Source organism: Eptatretus burgeri, chromosome 11 (genome assembly GCF_056783735.1).
Source record: "Eptatretus burgeri isolate ZD-2024b chromosome 11, Ebu_testis_v1, whole genome shotgun sequence".
NCBI classification, from domain to species: Eukaryota; Metazoa; Chordata; class Myxini; order Myxiniformes; family Myxinidae; genus Eptatretus; species Eptatretus burgeri.
In genome coordinates, this window is record NC_140971.1 from 74,854,702 (window position 1) to 74,877,358 (window position 22,657).

At 47.0% G+C, this 22,657-nt stretch overlaps 1 protein-coding gene across 3 annotated transcripts in view; it reads right to left on the minus strand.

Moving 5' to 3' along the window:
• Positions 1–21,248, minus strand: part of KIDINS220 (kinase D interacting substrate 220) — a 199,163-nt gene extending 177,915 nt beyond the window's left edge. For all 3 annotated transcript variants that reach the window (XM_085847019.1, XM_085847018.1, XM_085847017.1), the window contains exons 1-13: positions 21,069–21,248; positions 20,849–20,947; positions 20,214–20,411; positions 19,960–20,058; positions 12,821–12,919; positions 12,639–12,737; positions 7,793–7,970; positions 4,727–4,891; positions 2,368–2,547; positions 2,019–2,184; positions 1,525–1,676; positions 507–841; positions 285–425 (exon numbers count right to left, since the gene is read on the minus strand). In XM_085847019.1, coding sequence (XP_085703145.1) covers positions 285–425; positions 507–841; positions 1,525–1,676; positions 2,019–2,184; positions 2,368–2,547; positions 4,727–4,891; positions 7,793–7,970; positions 12,639–12,737; positions 12,821–12,919; positions 19,960–20,058; positions 20,214–20,411; positions 20,849–20,947; positions 21,069–21,203 — 2,046 coding nt within the window. In that variant the 5' untranslated portion in view covers positions 21,204–21,248. The remainder of the gene's footprint in view (positions 1–284; positions 426–506; positions 842–1,524; positions 1,677–2,018; positions 2,185–2,367; positions 2,548–4,726; positions 4,892–7,792; positions 7,971–12,638; positions 12,738–12,820; positions 12,920–19,959; positions 20,059–20,213; positions 20,412–20,848; positions 20,948–21,068) is intronic.
• Between the last annotated feature and the right edge of the window lie 1,409 nt (positions 21,249–22,657).

The window sequence follows — 22,657 nt, forward strand, 5'->3', positions numbered from 1 at the left end:
TTATTATCTCAATGCCATCTTTCCTCAAAACCTTCATTTAATGGTCACAAACTGCCTTGGCCTGCTTTTGTTACTTGCTTTAACTACTCATTAGCAAAACTTTAATTGCAAGATTGAGCATTTTGATTGAGATGAATCAAGCAATTTTTTCCCCACTTTGCTCACCCCCCCCCCACCACCCCCCACCTTTTCCCTCACCCCTGCTCTTACCTCCTAGAAACAGCTATGTAAAAATGCTTGCATATCTGATCAACAACAATGGACAAAACAAAGTTATTTCTCACCATGTCGAGCATTTGGATCACCTTGCCCTGCTCACAGGTGTCCAACCCATCAACAATGACCACAAGACGCGTTTGATACTGGGTGAATGCATCAAAGGTCTTGGTCATCCGTGCCATTAGGTCCACCTCAGTTTTCAGCACCTAAACCAAAGATGGACATCGGCATTAGAAGATGAGTGAAAGGAAAGAAAGGGGAGAAATCAAGCAGTGTCACCTATGGACCTTTGAAAATCCCTCCGGGTGAAGTTGATGGAGATTGCTGGCAGCAGAAATAAGTTTTCGCCTTTGCGAGCTCAGTAGTGCCACAATTACTCGCCACATTGTGAGTGGACAGCAGAGAAGTAAGGTTACAAACAGCCCTGCCAGTGATATCACTGCTTTGTGCATGTCCGATATCGACTCATGCTCTCCATTGCTCGCTAGTGGAACATCCTTGTCTGCCACCTTGATCAGCACAAGCAAGATGAGGATCGAGATGAGGCAGACAATGGCAAGCAAAACCAGCAGCACGGAGGGCACACAACAGGTTCGCTTCCACTTCCCAACACCCTTCTTGCCTGCAATAAACAAAGAAAGGATCAGTGTTTAAGCAACAATCACATGTGGTTACAAGCTCACAGGTAACAATTGAAATTAAAACGAGAGTGAAGTCGATGGCACACCATCACAAATCCTCATGCTTCCCAGCTCAAGGAAAATCGCAATATGGTAAAAGGTTACACCAGGAAAGACCTAATATCAAATTGTGAAGAAGAAAAAAAAAAAATCTTCCATTATGACCCCTATGACTCCAAGACCCAGGGGTCAAATCCCCCCAAATCGTGACATATTTCATGAATCCCCCAATGTTGATTGCATGAACAAAGTTCCATCAAAAAAAATGTTTCAAAATGTGCTCATAATTGCATTTTTTTGGTATTTGACATTTTGACGCTACCCAGGGGTAAGCCAAAAATGATCCTGCTCTCACACCTTCTTGCCATGTGGTGATCACAACTAAGTTTGGTGAATATATACACAACCATTTAGGAGATAGCGTGATGGACGGACACAGAGATAGACAGACAGACAGACACAGACACCAACAGATGTGCACACAGACCCCCCCCCCCACTTTTTTTTTTTAAAGCATGGGGATAATAACAACGAAATATCATAATGGAGTTTTACTTTATTTTATAGAATGACCGTCAACATCATTTCACCCCCCCCCCCAACCCCCTCACCCAAAGGAACCCACCTTGAGTTTTATCAGTCTTGAATACACGGTACAGTCGTGTAACAAAAAAACCAAACTCTCGCTCACAGGCATCACTGAGCGAGGCAATCATCTCAGCAATGGACGTCTCCCCGCCAATGCTTGTCAGGCGGCTGTAGTCTGTGAAAAGGAACCTTCAAACGAGAGGATTTATCATCAGAATTGTTGCCTGACATTTCACGAAGGTTTTGAAAGACAATCATGAGATGAGATGATATTTATTTTGAGAGAAAATCTTTGTCATCGGATTAAAGGAAAGAAAACCTCAAAATCAACGGTGCATGCTCGACAATAAACGAAAGCAGTACAAAAATGGCTTTAAGATGCCTTGGATCGTTTTGCAAATATTGAGGTTGTTTCCCAAGTTATCGCCACAAGTTCTGCTCCCAGAGATTTTCGTAAACCGAGATAATAGAGCTTAGAAAGATTTATATGGCAATTAAATAGGAATCCATTTGACAAAAGCATTGCCATACCGTACGGGCAAGGCATGGCACGTTTGCTCGGGCAGATCTGGTGGGTTCACAAACACAAGGTTCAAGAGAAGCGTTGCATAATCAACACGTTGGGCCAGCCACGTGCTGACAAGCGAGGCCCAGCCCCACACCTCACTCTCCTGTCGTCCACCATAGTCCACAACCACTGGATACAGGGCACAGAGAAAGAGAGACGAGTGTGAGGTTTGGGGGAGGGGGCAGCATCGAAGAGTGTTTGCTTGTTTTGAGATGATTTTATCGATTCTGTAAACAAAATGGTAAAATTATTGAACAAACAGCAGCCAGCCCAGGCAATCCTGCCCAACCAAAGATGCAGCAGCTTACTCACGTAAAAAGATGACGAAGAAAGCAAGGAGGCTAAACCCGACTGCAATGCCCAGACTGATCTTTACTGTGATAGAAAGGAAGAGGCTGCTCACAGAACAAACCAGCACCACCAGCATCATGAGCAGCCATGAGAAGTGCAGCAGAGGCATTGACTCCTGCCCAGCGAATGTTTTCATTTCATCTGCACATCAGGATTGATGCATCCGACGATCAGCACAGTTATCTGCCACCAACTCAAGAAATAAGTAAAATACTAGAAGGGCACTCGGTAGAGCAGATACTTCCACAAGACCATATCGGGCCCAATATATTGTTGTGGTTACCAAATTCGCAAACCACCATTCAGGTCCCTTAGGTGAGGTATCTCGGCAAGTATATGTGTAGTTAGGCCCAAACCCGTTGTCTAGTGGGAATACATGTCATTTATGCGTGCTGCGACTCTTCAGGATAGCCGTTTTTCTTTTACTATCTTTATTTTGGACCAACCGCCATGATTACCACCACAACCACAACATCAACCACCAACCACAACGCCGCTTCACCACAACCGCCACGACCTTCACGTCACACTTCGCAACCGTCGCATCGCCACCGTTCTTGCGCCGCCTGTGGGTACCGGTGTTGGACTCGTGCAGGGCGCGCGCCGAACAGCGTGTACAAAATCACGGATTTTGTGCTTCAAAAACGGATCAAAAACGACACACGCCCACTTTTTGCCGTCCAATCGGTGAGCGAGGGGCGATTTGGCCCCGCCTCCAGGACGATCGATATATGCAAATTTATGGATCAAAAAGCCTTCACGCCCACTTTTTCTCGGGCCAATGGGGAGCGAGGTGAAAGGTCAAAGGGAGGGGGTCAAAGGCGAAGCTACGGGGGGATAAAAGGACCGTGTTCGTCAGTCAGGAAAGAGTCGGAGAGTCCAGAGGCGGAGAGGCGGAGAGTAGGAGAGTCGGAAACAGAGAGTCAAGACTTCGCGGGCGGTGGAGCTGCTCGTCGTGTGCGTTGGAGTCGGAACGGAGGGGACGAGCTGTGGAAAGGCGGCGACACCAGACGAGGGGGTGCTCGCGTCGTGCAGGGAGCTGCACCCGAGGGAGGCCGACAGCGCGACCTGGCCGAGGTGGAGACGCTCGTCGCGGGATAATAAAGATCCTCTATACCCCGAGCATCAGCAACCCCCTCCTGTTTCCCCCCGCGCTGAGATAGTGCGACCAAGGGGGCCCCTTTCCCACCCCCTACCAGACACTGTCCGCGAGGCCCGCGGAGTTGAGGCGCCATCACCGCTCCGCGTCTCATCACCAGACGGGTAGGCGCGACCCGGTCTCGGCCTCAGGCCCGCCTCATCCTTGAGGGTATTCTTTTCCTTGGTTTTGGGTATGTGTTGTCGGCGCCGTCTGTGAAGTAAAATTGTATAAGTGTTGCCGTGTGCTCGGTAGTCGGTATTAGCTCTGCATTGTGTTTTCGCTTTTACATTTGCTTTTTGTGTAAATTGCATTGTGTCTTTTCTGTGTGCATTTGGTGGAATTGTATATGTGTGCTTCCCGTGTGCCGCGAATAAATGTGTTTTGTGTTGAACTGTTTCCCGCTTCGCTTCGTCATTTCTCCCATTGAATCCTCATCTTGCTTCACGTAAAGGGTTGGTAGTGGGCTGAATACGCCCGATAATTAATCGAACCGTCGAGGTCGACGATAACACCGCTCGGTTATTCTGATAGTACGGAACGGGTCGCTTAAGTGGCCCGTGTCCGAAGTCGACCTGCGGCGAGGTGCGATCGCCCGGTCTACCCTCCGCGTGGGTACTTAGGTAGGTCGAATTTGGCGAGCAACCCTATCCCACGCGGGGGCTGATTGGCTCGATCGCGGTGAGACCGAAAGGTCCACCCGTGACTGGTTCCCGGCGTTAGTCCGAGAGGGTCACGACTGGATTGTCCGTCCGGTGGGCGACGTGCCGCGATTCGAGTTACGTGGCCGTCAGCACGCCGGCGGGCGCGAATCCGCAACAATATTGTTGAGATATTGTGCTATCTATCGTTTTTGGCCTATCTCTCAATGGAGAAAAATCACTTAAAAAATTCTAGTAGCCGGATCCAGATCTGCATCTTCACCAAATTCTAATCAGTTCGTCCTTGTCACACACCCAACCTGTTGACCAAATTTGATCCGGATCCGTCCACAACTTTTTGTGATATCCTGTACACAGACAGACAGACAGACAGAGACAAACAAACAGACAGACAAAGAGGGGTGAAAACATAACCTCCTTCACCTTCAGTGGCGGATGTAATTAACATTCCCCTAAGTCTCAGCACCCAAACCGTAGCTCACTGCACAAGAGGCCTCTGGGATCGACACCTGGTGCTTACCCTCGAGTTTCTTGAGCAGAAATGACTTTCCGCTGCCCCACTGCGCATACAGACCAACACAGATTGGTGGCTGCATGGTGGGTTCACTCAAAATGTCTGCCAAGGCACTGCTGTAGAGATCATACCCAAGCATGTCCCCATCAGCCTCACTGGGAGACATATGGCCTGAGAAGAGCAATCAAACATTCACTCATTAAATAAATAAATAATTAATAAACCATAGCACGGTGGAGAACAGCTTTGCGGGCAACCCCAGGCTCAAACCTCACAAGCACTCACCGTCCAAAGCCCCCATTTCTAAAACGTGCAGTTCACCCCACAAAGGAAGGCAAAATCTGGCTACCTTTTTCATTTGGCATCAACATGTGTACATGAATGGATTGCAAAGTCCAATTTACAGAGAATACATTAAATTAGCGACAATACCACAAAATAAATTCCAAAATTTATAGTGTGCAAACTATATGATTAAAGCCACGATCACAGAACACCTTCAATATTGTTACGGATTTCAGAATCCGGTCTGATGAATGCATCCACACATCCAGCTCCTCAGACAGTTATTTCCTGAAATGCAGGTTCAGATTTGCCCCATCCCCATGTGTAATGGGATTTTAAGGGAAGATCCCTCTCTTTGTGATGTGATGTGTTGAGAAGGGTAAAGAATAGATCCCCTCTTTTAGGGGATTTTTTTTTCTTTACGACAGACACGTTTACACACATTTATTTCGTGAGCGCTGACACCCGCCCTTATTTTTCCCTCAGTAACGTTTATGCATATATTTCTTTCGCAAGCACCGACGCTCGCCCTTTTTCAAGCGCATGGGTTGTCATGGTAATGCTGCGCAAGTGGGGCGGGTTGAGCTTGGGGGAACTCTGCACCCGTCAAGATGGGCGCATATATAAAAAGAATTGGAGGTCCATTCTCAGGGAGAGAAAGAAAGCCAGAGAGGAAGCGATAAATAAAACGAGAGTTGAAGCGCATGAGGGAAGCGCGCGAGGGAAGCGAGGGAGGAGGCGCGCGAGCGAGGAGGCGAGCGAGCGAGGAGGCGAGCGAGCGAGGAGGAGAGCAAGGAGGCGAGCGAGCGAGGAAGCGCGCGAGCGAGGAAGCGCGCGAGCGAGGAAGCGCGCGAACGAGGAAGCGCGCGAACGAGGAAGCGCGAGCGAGGAAGCGCGCGTGCGTGTGATCGGAGCAGCGCCGACAACGAGTGAGGCACGGATCAGTCAGCAACGAGTGAGGCACAGGTCAGTCACCAAGTGAGGGGCGGGTCAGTCGCCGAGTGAGGCGCGGGTCAGTCGCCAAGTGAGGCGCGGGTCAGTCGCCAAGTGAGGCGCGGGTCAGTCGCCGAGTGAGGCGCGGGTCAGTCGCCGAGTGAGGCGCGGGTCAGTCGCCGAGTGAGGTGCGGGTCAGTCGCCGAGTGAGGCGCGGGTCAGTCGCCGAGTGAGGCGCGGGTCAGTCGCCAAGTGAGGCGCGGGTCAGTCGCCAAGTGAGGCGCGGGTCAGTTGCCGAGTGAGGCGCGGGTCAGTCGCCGAGTGAGGCGCGGGTCAGTCGCCGAGTGAGGTGCAGGTCAGTCGCCGAGTGAGGTGCGGGTCAGTCGCCGAGTGAGGCGCGGGTCAGTCGCCGAGTGAGGCGCGGGTCAGTCGCCGACGGACCATGTGGGTCACTGGACGTCACCAGTTTCGTGAAGTGTGAGGAGCTGCCCGTGTCACAGCACCAGGGTCTAAACCAGCGACAGACGATCTCGGTGCCCCCAGACGTCGACTGGCATTCAAGGCTGTTAGCGAGTGGGTGCACGACAAGGCTGGGTGCTGGCGACGGACAAGACACGCACACACACATTTCAGGACATTTTCACTTCACGGACGACTTCTCTCTGGTAAGCGAGCAGACTCGTGTCTCTCCCCCTCCCCCCCCACCCGAATGATCTGCTGGGTACCCTTGTCTGTGTTTAGTTGTAAGTCAACCCCCGATAAGCATCTGCTCTTTGTCTCTTTCCTGTCATTTTGATTGATTTTTCCTGAATGATTATTCATTTTGATTGATTTTTCTGAGTAATTATTCATTTTGATTTTGCTTCGGAATTCATTCATTTATTTACCTCAGAAAATAAAAAGCTCTTTTTATTTATTTATTTTATTATTAATAAATCATTTGTTGATTTCCAACCTGTCCGTGTTTGTCTTTTCCTTCCACTGGTCGAGCATTGTTTGAACCTAGATAGACTGGGAAGTAATTACCACAGATTTAACCAAAAAATCGTCGGTACGCACCAGCGGTTAAAACGCTCGGCCACCCTAATTAAAATCTAATCAAGATAACATTGGTGCTTTGCCGAGGGCGCGCTACCGCTCTAATAGCCATGTGACCTCTAGTTAAACGGCTTAATTAGACGGTGGGCACTGGAACTCGTGGTTAACTGGGAGGCGTTCCTGGTTCTAAAACAACCCACCGTATCACAACGTTAATTGTGAGCGGTGGCCCCAGGTCTGGCTCTTCTGAGGACAACCGGGGATTAATCCCCGTGAGTGACAAGCTGGTGTCTCGGTACCCGTGGCCGCAACATCTTATCATCATTGTCAGCAAGTCCATGACAACCCCTTCAGGGGCAATCAGTATGAAGAAATGAGCAATTCTTAAAATGCCAAAGGATGGTCTCATGCTGACAATGCTGAACAGCATTTCGAGTCAACCTTCGAATGATCATTATGACTTGTGAAACCGGTCAATCCCATCCAACAAATTTCCCGTAAAAAACAGTCGATTCCACAACAGCTGAAAGAGCCAGGATGGAGCATTATTACTACCAGACAGGTTTAAATGAATAGTCTATCAGGTTCCCAAAGGCATGTTTGGGCTGAAGTCATTGTCATCAAGTGAAGATCAGGTTTATATACCCTTTGGCCACAATCTTTCAGACTCGTAAATTGCCCTATCGAATATCAACAGCCGTGTTTTGTACTTCACAGGACCAGACTAAAGCATACATTGGGAACATCAAAGTGTGGCATTAACAGGTGGGGGCGGGGGGGGGGGTCTCCATGTCAGCATTAAAAGCAAAGACCCACGGGCACCGAAGATCTGCGTAAGGATGCTCTTCTGGTGATTGCAATCGACGTTGTAGGGAGTCTCGCCAGCCTTGTTGGGACGGTAGAGCAAACGACCGTCCTTGGGGTTTCGTAGAAGTAACTCAGCCAGGCGGCGGCTGCGACCACGGATTGCAATGTGCAACGATGAGTCTCCTTTCTGCGCATAAGGAGATATTTCACTTCACTTAGGACCTGTTAATGCTGTATGGCTTGGACTGGCCATAGCCGAGAACAATTCCTCCAATCATGAGCCTTTGAAATGCATTTGCTCTTGATTGGTGGAAAATGATCAGAATGTCCAATCAACACAATAAAGTGGAAATGGCTGTGCAAACAACAACAGCAACAACAATCATGACTTTTCACATCCAAATTGGAAAAGACTGCAGCAATCCCATACTATCAACTTCTCTTTGCATTATATTTGTGGGGGAAATTTTTTTTTTTTTAATCCAGGCTCACAGTGGAGCTAAATGACAGAGAGCAACAGACTTAGAGACCGACTGAAAAAAAATCAAAGGGGAACAGGGAAACAAAGACTGCCCATGAGTGGATAAGTGGAAGAAAGGAAGTAGGCAGAGTGGGTCAGCTGAGCAGAAGAGAGCAGGCGTGGATAGAGGAGAAATTGTGAGGTGATGATGAGCAACATACCCCGAAGGACTGGGGGGAGGTGTATCAGACGACAGATACAGGGAGTTATTGCCACAGACGAGAGAACAGAGGGATGAAGGAATGGAGATGAGCATTTCACTTAGAATTGGAAAGGGTGACTAGGTGTGGGATTCCGGAAGAGCGCGTGGGACCTGTGTGGGTTCAGGGCGAATGAAAGAACAAGAGGGCAGCAGGAGCGAGGCCAGAAGTGAGGTGAAGGGAAATTGAGATGCCACCAAGCTGCTTGCGGTGGCCAATATCTAGTTGACCTGTATCTCATTGAATGGGTCAGACTTGGAAGCCTTCTGGCAAATAGGGATGACATTTGCAATTTTTCGAGATGAAGACAGGATACATCTGAGAAACTTTGAAAATAGGGAGGAAAGAGAAAAGGACAAGCCCGAATCACATTCTTTGAGATTTATAATTATCAATTCCATCATATCAAGTTGCAGATGAGATGTCAAGATGGAACTCTCACAAGAGCGAGATAGAAGTCCAAATGCTGCAAAGAGCAGTCTATTGTGGGGGAAAGGGTGGATAAGGGAAGGGGAAGGGAGGGAATGTGGACTTTGGGCTTTCAAATAAAGACAATGTTCATGTTGTTATCTGGAAGGGGGAATGGGGATGCATTGCGAGAATGTACCAAGAATTGCTTGGTCCATGTGTTCAGTAGGCTAGCTTTACATTTGTAACAGGGACCAATCAGAGGCAAATTTGATTATTATATGTGCATGAAGGAGGCATTGTCATTGTAATTTTAGAGCAGTTTGGGGAAGGCATATTGCATAGACCTCCTGTACAGGTGAGGCCAACTGGGGACTTGTGGCACGTGGCACAAAGAGATACAATCATGGGCCGTTTTGGCCAAGGACCGCAGGCCTCATCAGAGGAGTGAGTTGTGGAGCCCTGGAGAGGGGCAGGATGGCGTGAAAGGTGGAACTGCCCATTGACAGTGGTCGACCAACGAGATGGACTCTCCTTGCATGAAGGCGGGCCCAAAAGGTAATAACCATGTATGCGCATGTGCATGTTTGGGCAGCTTATGGTTCGAGACAGAGGGGACATCACAGATACTACATTCTCTCCACCTCGTTGCTCTCCACAGACCGTCAACTGAGAGATCATGGATGCCATCTTATTGCCATACTCTTGCCTTTGACCTGTGCTGTCCTAGCCTGCACGACCACGTGTCGTCATGGAACAAAGATTGGCGTACCTGCCTTAAATCCTCACCTGTGTTCCCCTATGTGGCACGAATCCATTATTTTGGAATCATTAGCAGGGTTTAGCTTCACAGTACACACGTTTGTGTGCTGCCTTCTTTGTTATTTGTGTGTCTGTCGAGCACCAGATCTGTGTCGTTTATTTATAGCGTCTTATCCATCCTCATCCCGTGTATTGATTTCAAACAAACATTTTAACTGTAAGAAGCATCTTCCCACCTTCTGCCTTCTCGCGAGACCTACCGTGAGTTTTAGTTTGTATTTGTGCAATCCTTGGGAGGAAAATAACACGATAAATGAATGCAATATAAATTTGGAGATAGTTTGGTCATTTGTGAGGGTCAATAACCCTCGGCATGACGGTGGACGCTAGTCGACCCACCAACACGACAATATATTCAAATTTTTCCCTGAGCTTTGTCCAACGTGAATCCATCCTTTCGGAGTTACATAGACAGACTTATCTAGCGGATATTAAAGAAGGCTTTGGGTGATGGTGAAATACAGAGAAACGGTGCATGATAATACTGAGAAAATATACTGAGAAACGATGCAAAAACGATGCAAGGAAGGGCAGATGAAAAATGGGAAGGGCCACAAATACAGCAAGCAGGGAAGGACTGCATGGAGGGAAGGAAACAGAAGGGGAGATGGGAATGAGAAAAGCAAAACCAGAAGAGAACAAGTGAGCACAATATATGCCAGAAAAAGTCTTTGAGACACACACACACACACACACACACACACACACACACACACACACACACACACACACACACACACACACACACACACACACACACACACACACACACACACACACACACACACACACACACACAATTGTATTTTCAAACACGTCAGTTTATGAAGAACAAGAAGGTATATACAGAATTGTGCTACTACATGGAAAACAGCATCCTGGTTGCCATGGCAACCACTTTGGATGACGAACGTATGTCGCAACACACCGTCTCCACAGTCTGTACCATATTTCATACCAAATATGAAATATGAAAGTTAAAAACTTTGGGAGTTAGAGTGCGGACAGGAACGGACGGACGACCGGAATCACATAATACACCCCGATATATATATATATATATATATATATATATATATATATATATATATATATATATATATATATATATATATATATATATATATATATATATATATATATATATATATCGGGCGTATAAAAATGCGAACTCATTGCATTACAATAAACTGTATATTATTGGTGTCCAGCGACGTCTTGAAGGAGCAAAATTGTCTAAACACAAAAAAAAAAAAGGAAGAAAGATAATATCAGGGAGGGTACCTGTGGAGACAGCTCTGTAATTTAGCATTTTGATGCTTCAGTTGTTCATGAGATGTTCAATCAAGAAAAAATGTCCAAGGCACTTCTTCCTGGATGTCTTAATTATTTTGTTTCCTTCAGGTAAGGGGATTTTGGGGACAATATTTTAGTGCCCATCTCAACTTGCTGAAACACACACTGTACTAACAGCAGACAGAACTGACCAGGCATGGCAGGAGGATAATCTCCTTCATAAAGGTCAATATGTTTTTCTGACAATCAGACAGGCACAAGGTAATAATTCAGGAGAAGATTATAATTATCCGTCATCGCAAGTTGTTCTTTGAAAAAGAGGACTTTGCGTCCTGAAACTCACTTGGATCAGAAGTACAGTCACTCAAACTCCCCACAGGCCCCTTAGACCATGATTTTTTTTTTTTTAATGCCATGAACAAACTTTGGCACATCACAGGTGATGAATGTCGTGCTAAGTTCCATCAAAATCATGTGTGTAGTTTCGGAGGATTGATCAAATACCTATTTTGGGGGTTAACCACCTCCCTCAACCCCCCCCCCCCCTTAATGAGGACAGACTTTTATGCGGTCAATAAACCTTCATTAGACATCAGACATGAAGCTTGTGGTCAAGTTTCATCAAAACAGTGAGTTTGGTTGAAGCGATAATGACTGAAGTGTTTACGGACCGACTGATTCACGAACTCACTCATATACGGACACTGCTCAATCACATAAGCTGACTAGACTAAAGTCTGGGTGAGCTAAAAAAAATCTTCTGACGTACCAATCTCCTGTGATACAAACTTATTGAAAAGAAAAAAAAAAATCAGAACTATGTGCAGCTTCTAAAGGCATTTGTTTGCATCAATGAAGTTTTAGTGTCCTGAATGAGTCGACACCCTTGCATCATATGTTGAGTCACCTTAATTATGTAGAATCCAAAGTTCCCAACATCATTGTCATCGCTCACAATGATGCAGAAACATGATGCCATTGCTTTCTCATCAAGGACAGGTTGATGGCCTCCCTATCTTTTACTGCCTCTCCTCCAAACTGGTTCTCTCGACTCTTTTAGTCCTCCAATCCTCCAAGATGCAAGTGTTGTTCCAGTGAGCCCCTCCTGGATAAACTAAAAAACAAAGCTTACTGCCCCCCCCTCTACTTTTGTTTCTTTTCTCCCATTTATGAAACTACCTTCTTGCAATACACTTCTTCCCTGCAGAGCTTAATAAATTGGCAATTCAGAACCATCTCATATTGCCCTCTATCCCTACCAGCAATATTTCTACCCCCATTAACCCTCCGTTGTTCCCCCCCCCCTTCTCCTGCTCACATTAATTCCCTTGCTTGTTGCATCTGCCTGGGAAGAATGATCATAGATTCCTCCATTGTTGTATTCATAATATGCAGATGCCACCTTCAACTTATGCATAAGAAACAATATTTCTGCTCTGATAGTAGCAGCATCTTGAAGGTTTGAAATGACAACAGTCCTTGCCAAGAATATTTCCTCCACAAAATGGCACTCCATATTGTGCAAAACTGTCAACATTGCACAGACTGGGAAGACTGCTCTTTACACGTTAAGAAAATGAGGACGTACAAATAAATAGCAAAGATTCACCTTGTCACTGGCAGACACTTTGGCATTCTTATCCAGCATCAACTGAACGATCTCCACACTTCTCATCTTTGTGGCTTTTATCAGTGGTGTTTCACCGTCCTGCGTAGACAAAAATTAACACCCGTTCGAATGGGTACAACTCCACTGGAACATGTGATGAGACACGTATGATCGAGGCCTACCTGTGTGCAGATTTCAGTGTCTGGATTACATTCCAAGATGTCCCTGACAATGGTCGTGTTACCCTTCTCCACAGCCCAGTAAAGAGCTGTCTTGTTCTCCTGCAAGCGAGCATTCCCAATTTCAAAACGTAGCAAACAACAATACAAAAGAGGCAAGATGATGCAAGCATCAAATAAAGGCCAGTGTTAATGCAAATGGTTATGAAAATGACGAGGCTCTGATTTTCTGCAAATCAATGCAATTGGATGAAAATCAGATAGCAAGCCTCATCAACATGTGTCAAAATATTTCCATACAAATTCACATACAACCAGCAAACATCCATTTCCTTATCGGCAGAAGACGTAATCTTGCTACATACTCAAAATATCCAAAATCCCACCAACATTTGCAATACCGTAAGAACAAAATTTAAATATCTTTTGAAGACGACTTTGAAAACTCTTTATCAATCGAAACCTTTTTATTCTAAACAGTAACACACTGGCGAACTAATCAGAAACAATGACAATTATGGGGAATGATCAGATGCAGGAAAATCTGAATTGGCAGATGCAGTTTAACATAAAGAAATGTAAGGTTTTAGGTGTGGGTAAGAACAATGGAAAAATGGAGTACATATTGCAAGGGGCAGTCTTGCAGCGTGTCTCACAGAAGGATATGGGGGTGTTAATACGAAGGCATGTTGGAAAGTAATGCCTCCTATTCTTTTACTCCAAAATAGATAAAGATATTCAAAAGAAACAAAGCACAGGCCGCCATTAGTTTCACCACCGAGTGTGAAGTTTCGTTATTCTGAGACTAGATGTCTCAGTGCTACGTTAGTCAACATGGCAGAAGGCAGCACGGCATTGTCAGTGCTGTAAAGTGTGGAGTGCTGGAGTTGAGATACCTGGAGATGAGAGTTGTGTGCACCATGACGATCCTGAGAGTAATAGATACTCAATGGAGAATCGGCACAAAGGATCACCAGTCTCGACTTGGCTCCGCCAGATTTTGAGCTATTCCCCTAACTAAAAGGAACACCTTCGTGGAGACAATTTTTCTTCCGACGATGATGTCAAGGCCGCTGTGAAACTCTGGTTAAGTCAGTTAAAGTGCACGGTTCAACCGTAATGGTATCGCAAAACTACTTGAATGTTCACAGAAATGTGTGGACCGCAGTGGTGATTATGTTGAGAAATAAATATGCAAAATGGTAGAATAAAGATTGATGTTAAAATCTGTTTTATTTCATTTGAATATCTTTATCTGGTTTGGAGAAAAAGAATGAGACATTACTTTTCAACACGCCCTCGTATGTATGGGGAGTAAGCAGACAGCATTGTGTCAGGCAGCCATAGGTAAAGCTAATAGGGATTTAGATTGTATTCATATGACAAATTATAAATCAAAAGAGAAAGTGTTAATACTGTAAAGGAATTTCGTGAGATTTCATCTATATATTATGTTCAGTTTTGGTTACCAAATTTGAGGAAGGACCTACCTTAGAGGGTACAGTGTAGAAAAACTAAATTGATCTCAAGCATAGCTGGACTAAGCTAAGGACAGCTGAAAGAGACACGACTTTTTACATCAGAAAAAGAGGCAATTATGAGAGGATCTGATCGAGATGTTTAACATAATGAATGGCGCAGACAAATGAAGTGCAGAATAATATTTTAGGAGTATGGACACCAATAGGATAAGGGGCAACAGTTTAAGAGTAAAGAATAGGAGAGTTAAGACAGTGGTAAGGCAGGGGTCTTTGACTTGGAGAGTATTGTTCTTCTTGCGTATGGCAGCTTGGCTGCAGGGTAGCTCTCATTTTGTTGAGGCGTGACGATGCCGCTGATGCCGTGCCCCTATACCAAGACACTGGTACTCATTTTACCGACCTCGGATGGATGACAGGCTGAGTCAACCCCACCTGGTGTTCATTCAGTGGAAAACGGTGCTCAAACTCAGGACCCGAAGATCCCAAGTCAGCCACCTTAACCACCAAGCCGCCAAAACCACACTCACATTGAGCATGTTAAATGCATGGAATGGTCTCTCTGCAAGGGTAGTAACAGTAAAGTCAGTGGCTAGTGTAAAATTGAGTTGGATACGTATTTGGAAGTAGTTGGGATGGGAGGGGTAAGGGGAGTGGCACGATTGCACAAACTTGGCTACACGACACACACTCAAACCTTCCCCCTCATCCCACCCACGCAAAGCCTCAACCTACCCCCTCCCCATCCCCATCCTGCACCATCCCAACGCCTCCTCCCACCCCCATCTCAAACTGTGTTGACCAAAAAAATCCATCTGCTTGGAAATCCACCAACATTACTGCACTACATAAAAAAGGTGCAAAAAACTGATCCCCTGAACGACAGACCTATCAGCAAAGTCATGGAATCACTCATCGTAGTTGATATGAAAACCTTTATTTTTCTCCAAAACCTGATCTCAAATCACCATTTTGGTTTCAGTCAAGGTCACTCCACCTTGGACATGCTGCTTCTACTCACCAAACAATGGATGGAGACCTTCAATGTCAGACATGAGATCAGGGCAGTCTCGCTGAACATAGTTTGTGCTTTGATACAGTCTGGCTTCCTATCTTACTCTCCAAACTCTCTCTGTCTATGGCATCCAAAGTCAACTCCAAACATGGCTTACTGAGTACTGACCTCACCTACTCTCATAGCCAACATGTAACACAATGGAATCCTTCCATCTTCTCTCCCTGTCAAGGCTGGAGTTCCCCAAGGCAATTTTCTGGGCCCTGTCCTATTCCTGATCTTCATCAGTGATCTCTGAATCTCTGGAAAATCCTCCATCTTTTTTGCTGATGACTCCACCTTCTACCATGACATCCCTCATCTTTCAGACAGGCAGGCTGCAGCCTCTTCCCTCTCTTCAGACCTTCATACAATCACAAGGTCACCAAACACTTGGAATGTGACTTTCAATCCTGACAAATCTCACACTCTCATGATCTCTCTCAAAAAGGACCAATTGGCAAATGCTCCTATCTACTTTATTAACAATTTTCTTGAGCAAGTTCAGTCATTCAACCTCCTGCGTCTCACTATCAGCCATGACCTTTTTTCGGGCAAACCAAATCTCAAAGGTGACCTCCAAAACCAGCCGCCAACTGGGCATCCTCTGTCACACAAAGTCCTTCCTTGGCACTCTTGAATTGCTATCCACAGACAAGGCCTTCACCCACAGCTTGATGGAGTACTGCTTTCCCCTTTATGCTGGCTCCCCTGCTTCACATCTTGCTCAGCTTGATGCCGTTGTAACCAGGGCCTTCAAGATCATTGGCATCTCCCATGCTGAAGCTCAGTCTCTGGGTCTATTACTATTCCATCACAGACAGGTCGGTGGTCTCTTGATGTTCTACTCATCTACTGCCTCCTTTCTGCTCTTTCCGGACTTTGCCCCCTCCCCCCCCACACCCAGGTTTCTACAGGGCTCACACTGTTCACTATCAACCCCTGTTTGCCTAAATCCAAGATCACCACTCAACTCCACTGATTTTTTTCCCACCTGTGGAATCAACTTCCACATCCTCTTCAACCTCATTTTTCCCTCTAGTTCTTCAAGATAGCTGTTCACCACTATATCAGATCATCGCCGATCGAAAACTATGATCTTTTCTACCGTCGTTAACCACCCCCCCCAAATTCCTCCTCCTTCCAATTTCCCTCCTTGGAGTTTCCTTCTGTGCCCATCTTCCCCACCCCATGCATGCATGCTTTGTGTCATGATCTGTGCAGTGCACTAGCTGTTCCATGTGTGGTGTATTGGCATACGTGGGCAAGGCACAATGCGGGGAGCGTTGTGGGGGCGTGGAGGAGTGGTTTTGGTAGTCACGTGTCCGCAAGGCTTATAGGTGTTTGCGCCGCTTGAAGGGTGTGGGTAGTCTACAATGGTGCACATCCGGATACGCAATAAACAGAGTTACGGCAACCCTCACGACTCTATGTACCTCAATGCACATCGGACACCACACTGGCGACGAGTCTGTTTCGGATCGACATGTGCAGAGTGCCTCATTTCCTCGGTATTGACTTGGAGTCTTTGGCCGGAGCAATTGGATTATCAAGCGCACGGAGCGCCGGGAAAATCAGCGCAGCTAGCGCGGTTCGAGTGCGATCACCTGGCGAGGAGCCCAGGGAAGCGCATCACGAGTTCGCGCACCCGCGGCCGCACGCACAGTCTTCGGTGCGGGTCGAGTCCTGCAGCCAGACATCTCGCTGTCGCCTGCGACTTCACGTTGAGTGAACGACGGCCGCGCTCAGAAATCGTTTTATTTCTGATTTGCAAGCCTCGGGAATGGTTTCTGCAATGCCACGGCTAAAGGACGAGGACATTAAGTTCAACTCAGAAGCGGCGTCGGCTGTCGCACAGACTCTGAGAGATGTCCGGAGCCTCGAAGGCCAGTGCGCGGCAGGTGATCCGGAGGTCAGCGCGCCCACGGCCGCACGCACAGTCTTCGGTGCGGGTCGTGACCGAACGTTGCAACGCGGTCAGTCGGACGGCGGTCTGAACACTCAGGGACGTCTACGGTGTGTGTGCCGAGTGTCATTGGCCATTATAACGGTCATGAATGGCGGTGTGCGAAGCGACCCCTGCGTACCGGGTCGAGACCTACTGCCGGTACGGTGTTTTGTGCATGGCGTACACTTTTACGCCCTGGGTCGAGTCCTGCAGCCTGGGCATAGCGATCCTGGCGGCCCGGAGGAGGAAATGCAACCGATGTTGCGCCTGTTTTCAATTGGTCCGAAGGTGACAAGACCAATGACAGTGGAGGTCGAGATGATCAGTGCATCGATCGTGTTTCGAGTTGAGACCGGAGCGGCGATGTCTATCATGAGCGAGCGCATCGCTCGTGCACTCCCCGGTCTACGTCTTTTCAGGGCTACCCTCGCATTGCACACGTATACCGGTGAAGCGCTACCAGCGGTTGGCAGGGCACACGTCTTGGTCGCCCATCAAGGTCAGCGGGTCGTGCTCTCGCGGTTCGTGGTGCGAGGGGAGGGGTTCGCCCTTTTTGGGTCGGAGCGGGTTGGCCCGCATTCAACTCGACTGGATGGCGCCAGCCGGTGGCCTTGGACGGCCCGGCACGGGGGAGGAGGAGGAGGTTCCTGTTTCGGAGTTCGTACCTCCAGGTGCACCTGTGTCTCCTTCGGGCCCCGTACCTCCGTTTGGGCCCGGGCCTCCCTCGAGACCCGAGGGCGAGTTTCCAGCGGCAGGAGCTGTGACGATGCAACATGGGTTTCCGGTCATTGATTCCTGCAACTACGATATACGGTTCCGGAGCAACGGGGACCATGCCAGCTGCAACGGGCTCTCGCGCTTCCGCTGTGCTCATGATACAGTGCACACCCGTGTCGTTCAGGCGATTTTGACGGGGGATTGGAGCGAGCCGGTCGCATTCAAGAAGTTCGCGGAATGCGAACATCGACGGTGGCCTCTGCGACGTTTAGATGGAGACCGGCAAGCAAGTCGTCTCAACGTCGTGGCAACCAAGAGGCGTACGCGCAATGTGGTTCATAAATTGCTAATTGTTGTGTATTTGATTCTCGCAGCACGAATGATTCAGTTTGGCGTTGTTAAAGCAAATGCCGACAGTCCGCTTGTGAGCATAATGTGTTTGGTTGAGACCGATCAATATGATGACCAATATGATCAATATGATGTGAAGAACTTGCGGCCGATCGTTGCGAATATAGAGGTCTTGCGGATCTCCAGCTTCGAGGGCAGTCCGCGGTTCGCTGCCATCTCATGTGTTGGATTTATACTGGGGAAACGCGCTGTACATGAAGGGAAGTTTGCATCTGCGCAGACGATGTTCTTGCTGGTATATGACCCGGATATATATCCAGTCAACGCTGTTCGTCTGTATGGATGCGCGATGAAGTCTCGACTGGATTTGATGCGCGGTTTTGGTGTGGGATGGCTGGTAATAGAGCCGACTGATTGCCTGGTTCAAGTCGATGGGGGGGGGGGCGGTTCGCTGTTCAGCGTCACCCCTCCCGTTACTCTCGCGAGGGGGCCGGTTCGTTATCTTCCCAAGGCCGCCCCACCCGCTACTCCACGCCAGCGGTGGCGCCCTCATGTCTGGCGGACTCAGCGTGTTTACCTGTTTCTGTCCGTGGGGGACGGGCAAGCTTGTCTGCCGGGGGCGCGAAAGGTTCGACGATTCATGTCACCTCGACCTCGCCGGATGGCGTGTAAGCATGGGCGCCTGCTCCCTGACTTGCTTCTTTATATCTTTAAAACGGCCAGGGTTAGTGTCGTCTGCAAACATCATTGGGTTCGTCGTGCGACTCAGTACTCGAGCACCTGTCCACTGCATTTGGGTTTCAACTCGCTCGCGCCAACGCGATATGTGTTGTGATGGGGATAGAGGGCTGAATTGTGGGCCAGATTATTTCGACGGCATTATTGTGACAGGTTGTGCAGATGAAGCCCATTTTTTTTTCTTTTGTGCCGTAGTATGTTTTGCCTATTATGCTTATCATTATAATTGTCATTTTATAATCATGTTTTTAGGAGGGAGGAATGTGGTGTATTGGCATACATGGGCAAGGCAAAATGCGGGGAGCGTTGTGGGGGCGTGGAGGAGTGGTTTTGGTCGTCACGTGTCCGCAGGGCTTATAGGTGTTTGCGCCGCTTGAGGCGTGTGGGTAGTCTACAGTGGTGAACATCTTGATACGCAATAAACAGAGTTACGGCAACCCTCACGACTCTACGTACCTCACTGCACATCGGACACCACACCACGTGCCTCCTCTATGCATGTGTGTGCGTGTGCGTTTACATACTGTACTGCATACAGTATATATAAATCCTTTCAAGTTATGACTGATGTGTACAAAATCAATATTGATGGTGACTTTTCTTGTTTATATTCTTGATACTACATAACTAAATGGAAGTTTTTATTATTGCAAGTTTTTGCACATTTTAACTTTGCATAGTGAAATAATTGGCACTTTTCAATGCAATATTGATGCACAGTAAAACGCATCTCGACTTCCTTTTTTGGGGATAATCCAAAAGAGATGGCAAGCATGCTAATATTAATATATTGGTGTGGAGAAGGTAGTAAAAGTAGGTATAATGCCAGAGATGGACATGTCAAGGAAGCACTCACAGCACAGCGGACATCCACATCAGCTAGTTTGGCGAGTAGTGCCCGCACAATGTCCACATGTCCTCCTCGAACAGCCCAGACAAGCACAGTGTCCCCATGCTGTGCAGGCACACACAACCAAGTCCTTGGTTGGATAGCACAACGGCAGATTATAAAATTACGTTTTTAGCATTACTAGTCTGTCTCTTCAACCAAAGGAAAGATTGGGCCATTGTCAGATCCTCACCACACCAATACCACAATTCTCCACCCACCCTGTCTGGAGTGTTGACATAAGCGCCGGCCTCGAGAAGACTGCTCACAATGCTTGTGGAACCCTGCTTAGCGGCAATCATGAGTGCAGTGTTGCCATCCTTGTCGGCGAGATTAACATCAGGCTCCTTCTGTAGTAGTTCCTCAACCACATCCGCATAGTCTCCCCGCACCGCAACAATCAAAGCGGTCAACGAGTTCTATAAGAGGATGAGAAAAAAAACTGAGTCAATGTAAGTTATTGTTGAACTCAACAAGTGGATTCTGCAAAAAACCTATACTCGTCAAAAGATAAGTTTACCATTAAATCAATAAGAGCTAATTTTCTTTTTACTTTGAAATGTCAAAAGATTCCCCATCAGACAAAAAGCAAAGTTTACATTTTTATAAAGGTAGGTCTAAGTACATGGTCAACACGGCATGAGTGCTTGGCTAATACTGAAAATTTCAACCTGAGACTTCAATTCATATTTGCACAGGCCAACATATTATGCTCAAACTTCAATAAGTCAGCAGAACCCTTGCAAATTCAGCAGCCAACCACAACGACGACAGCAACCAGGCCTTCAATGCGGTTTCAATGTATGGGAGAAAAGACTCAAAGTGAGCAAAGTGAGGTGTTCAGTGAAATACTTACAGCTCCCACGTGGTTGACATCTGCTCGCTTTGCCAGCAGATGGCGTACACTTTCCAAGTGACCCTTCCTCGCTGCCCAGATGAGTGGTGTAGTGCCATACTGTGGAGAGAGGGCAGAGGCAAGTCAAAGACATCATCAGATGTGTGCAAGTCGTGCACATTTCCTCAAACAATACATGTCGAAACCATCAAGATGAATGCATGGTGACGTGACCAATCACCTTGTCTGAACAGTTGTACTTTGCTTCGTGCTGCAGGAGAAGTTCCACGATGTCATGATGTCCACGTCCACAGGCCCACATGATCGGAGTCATGCTGAACTGCAGGCAATATGTTAAATTTTTTAATGAAAGCATGACATTCAACCACAGCAGTTTTCATGAAAAAGTACAAGGTCATTGCAACTATACAAGTCAGAAAAAAACATTTCATAAAAACGAAAAAAAAAAAAAAAAACATGTCGGGATGGGATGGAATCCCCCCAAAAACAGCAACAAGGAAGGAAGGAATGACAAGGAATCACACAGAAATCCATCCTCGTTGCACGGATCGTTGCCAGCGTGGAGTCGGCCATCATGTGACTTACCGATGAGGAGAAAGTGACCATAACTAAAAGTGTTGCTCATACCATCGAGACTTTTCTACACAAGGACAGACCTGTAAAGTAATTTATCGGCTCCCGAATGAAAGGCTGTCAGTGATTTAAAAACGAAGGATAGTCTGGTTTTTGCACCAGCAGATAAGGGTAGATCTGTTGTAGTTGTGGACAAATGAACCTATCAACAAAAAGTGTTAACACTATAAAGTGAAAGAAATACATATCCGAGACTGGATAACGATCCCACAGCTAAACAGCAACGGACCCTTAACTCAAAACTGGCTGCTTTAGAAAAGAACTGGCAGATTAGCAGTGCAGGACTATCACTGGTTATACAGCAACAAGGGAGTAGCACCGATACTATATGGACTACCAAAGATACATAAACGGGATGTCCTCTTCAGACCTATTGTCTTTGGTCAACGCTCCTTCATAAAGAACATCGCGTTATCTTGCTCGCATTATCGCGTCAGAAATAGTGGTGAGTTTGTACAAAGATTAAAGAATATCACAATCCGTGACGAAGAGGTGATGGTATCATTTGATGTCGCCTCACTCTTCACAAATGCTCCAACGGATTTGGAGGTCAAAGTGACACGGGAACGCCTCGATGAGTCGGATGACTGGAAAACGGCCTCCCCAAAGTCGGCTGACACCAGATGACATCACAGGGTTGCTGGAAATGTGTCTGGACGGTGTGACATTCATGTATGATGGCATGCATTACAAGCAGATCTTTGGAACGGCGATGGGCTCTCCGGTGTCTGCAGTGGTATCAAACTTGGTGATGGAAGAGTTAGAACGGAAAGTCTTTGCTGTGAGCAATGATTGGTCACCATGACTGGTACAGATACGTAGATGACATATTTGCCATCGTGCACCAGGAAAAAGTAGAACACATCCTGGAAAAACTCGGTGATGTTTACCCCAGCATAAAATTCACCAAAGAAATGGAGAAGGACAAACGATTGGAATTTTTGGATGTAGATGTACACCAACAACATGAAGGCTCTTTGGAACCGTCTGTGTATAGAAAACCAGCCCACACCAATAAATTGCTCGATTTTAATTTGCGTAATACTATCTGTCACAAACGTAGTGTTTCTCGCACACTAGCATCCTGAGCATGGACAATTTCATCGTCCAAAGATGCTGCAATGAAAGGGATAACACGAGCACAGCACATTTTATCCAACAATGGTTACACAGCAA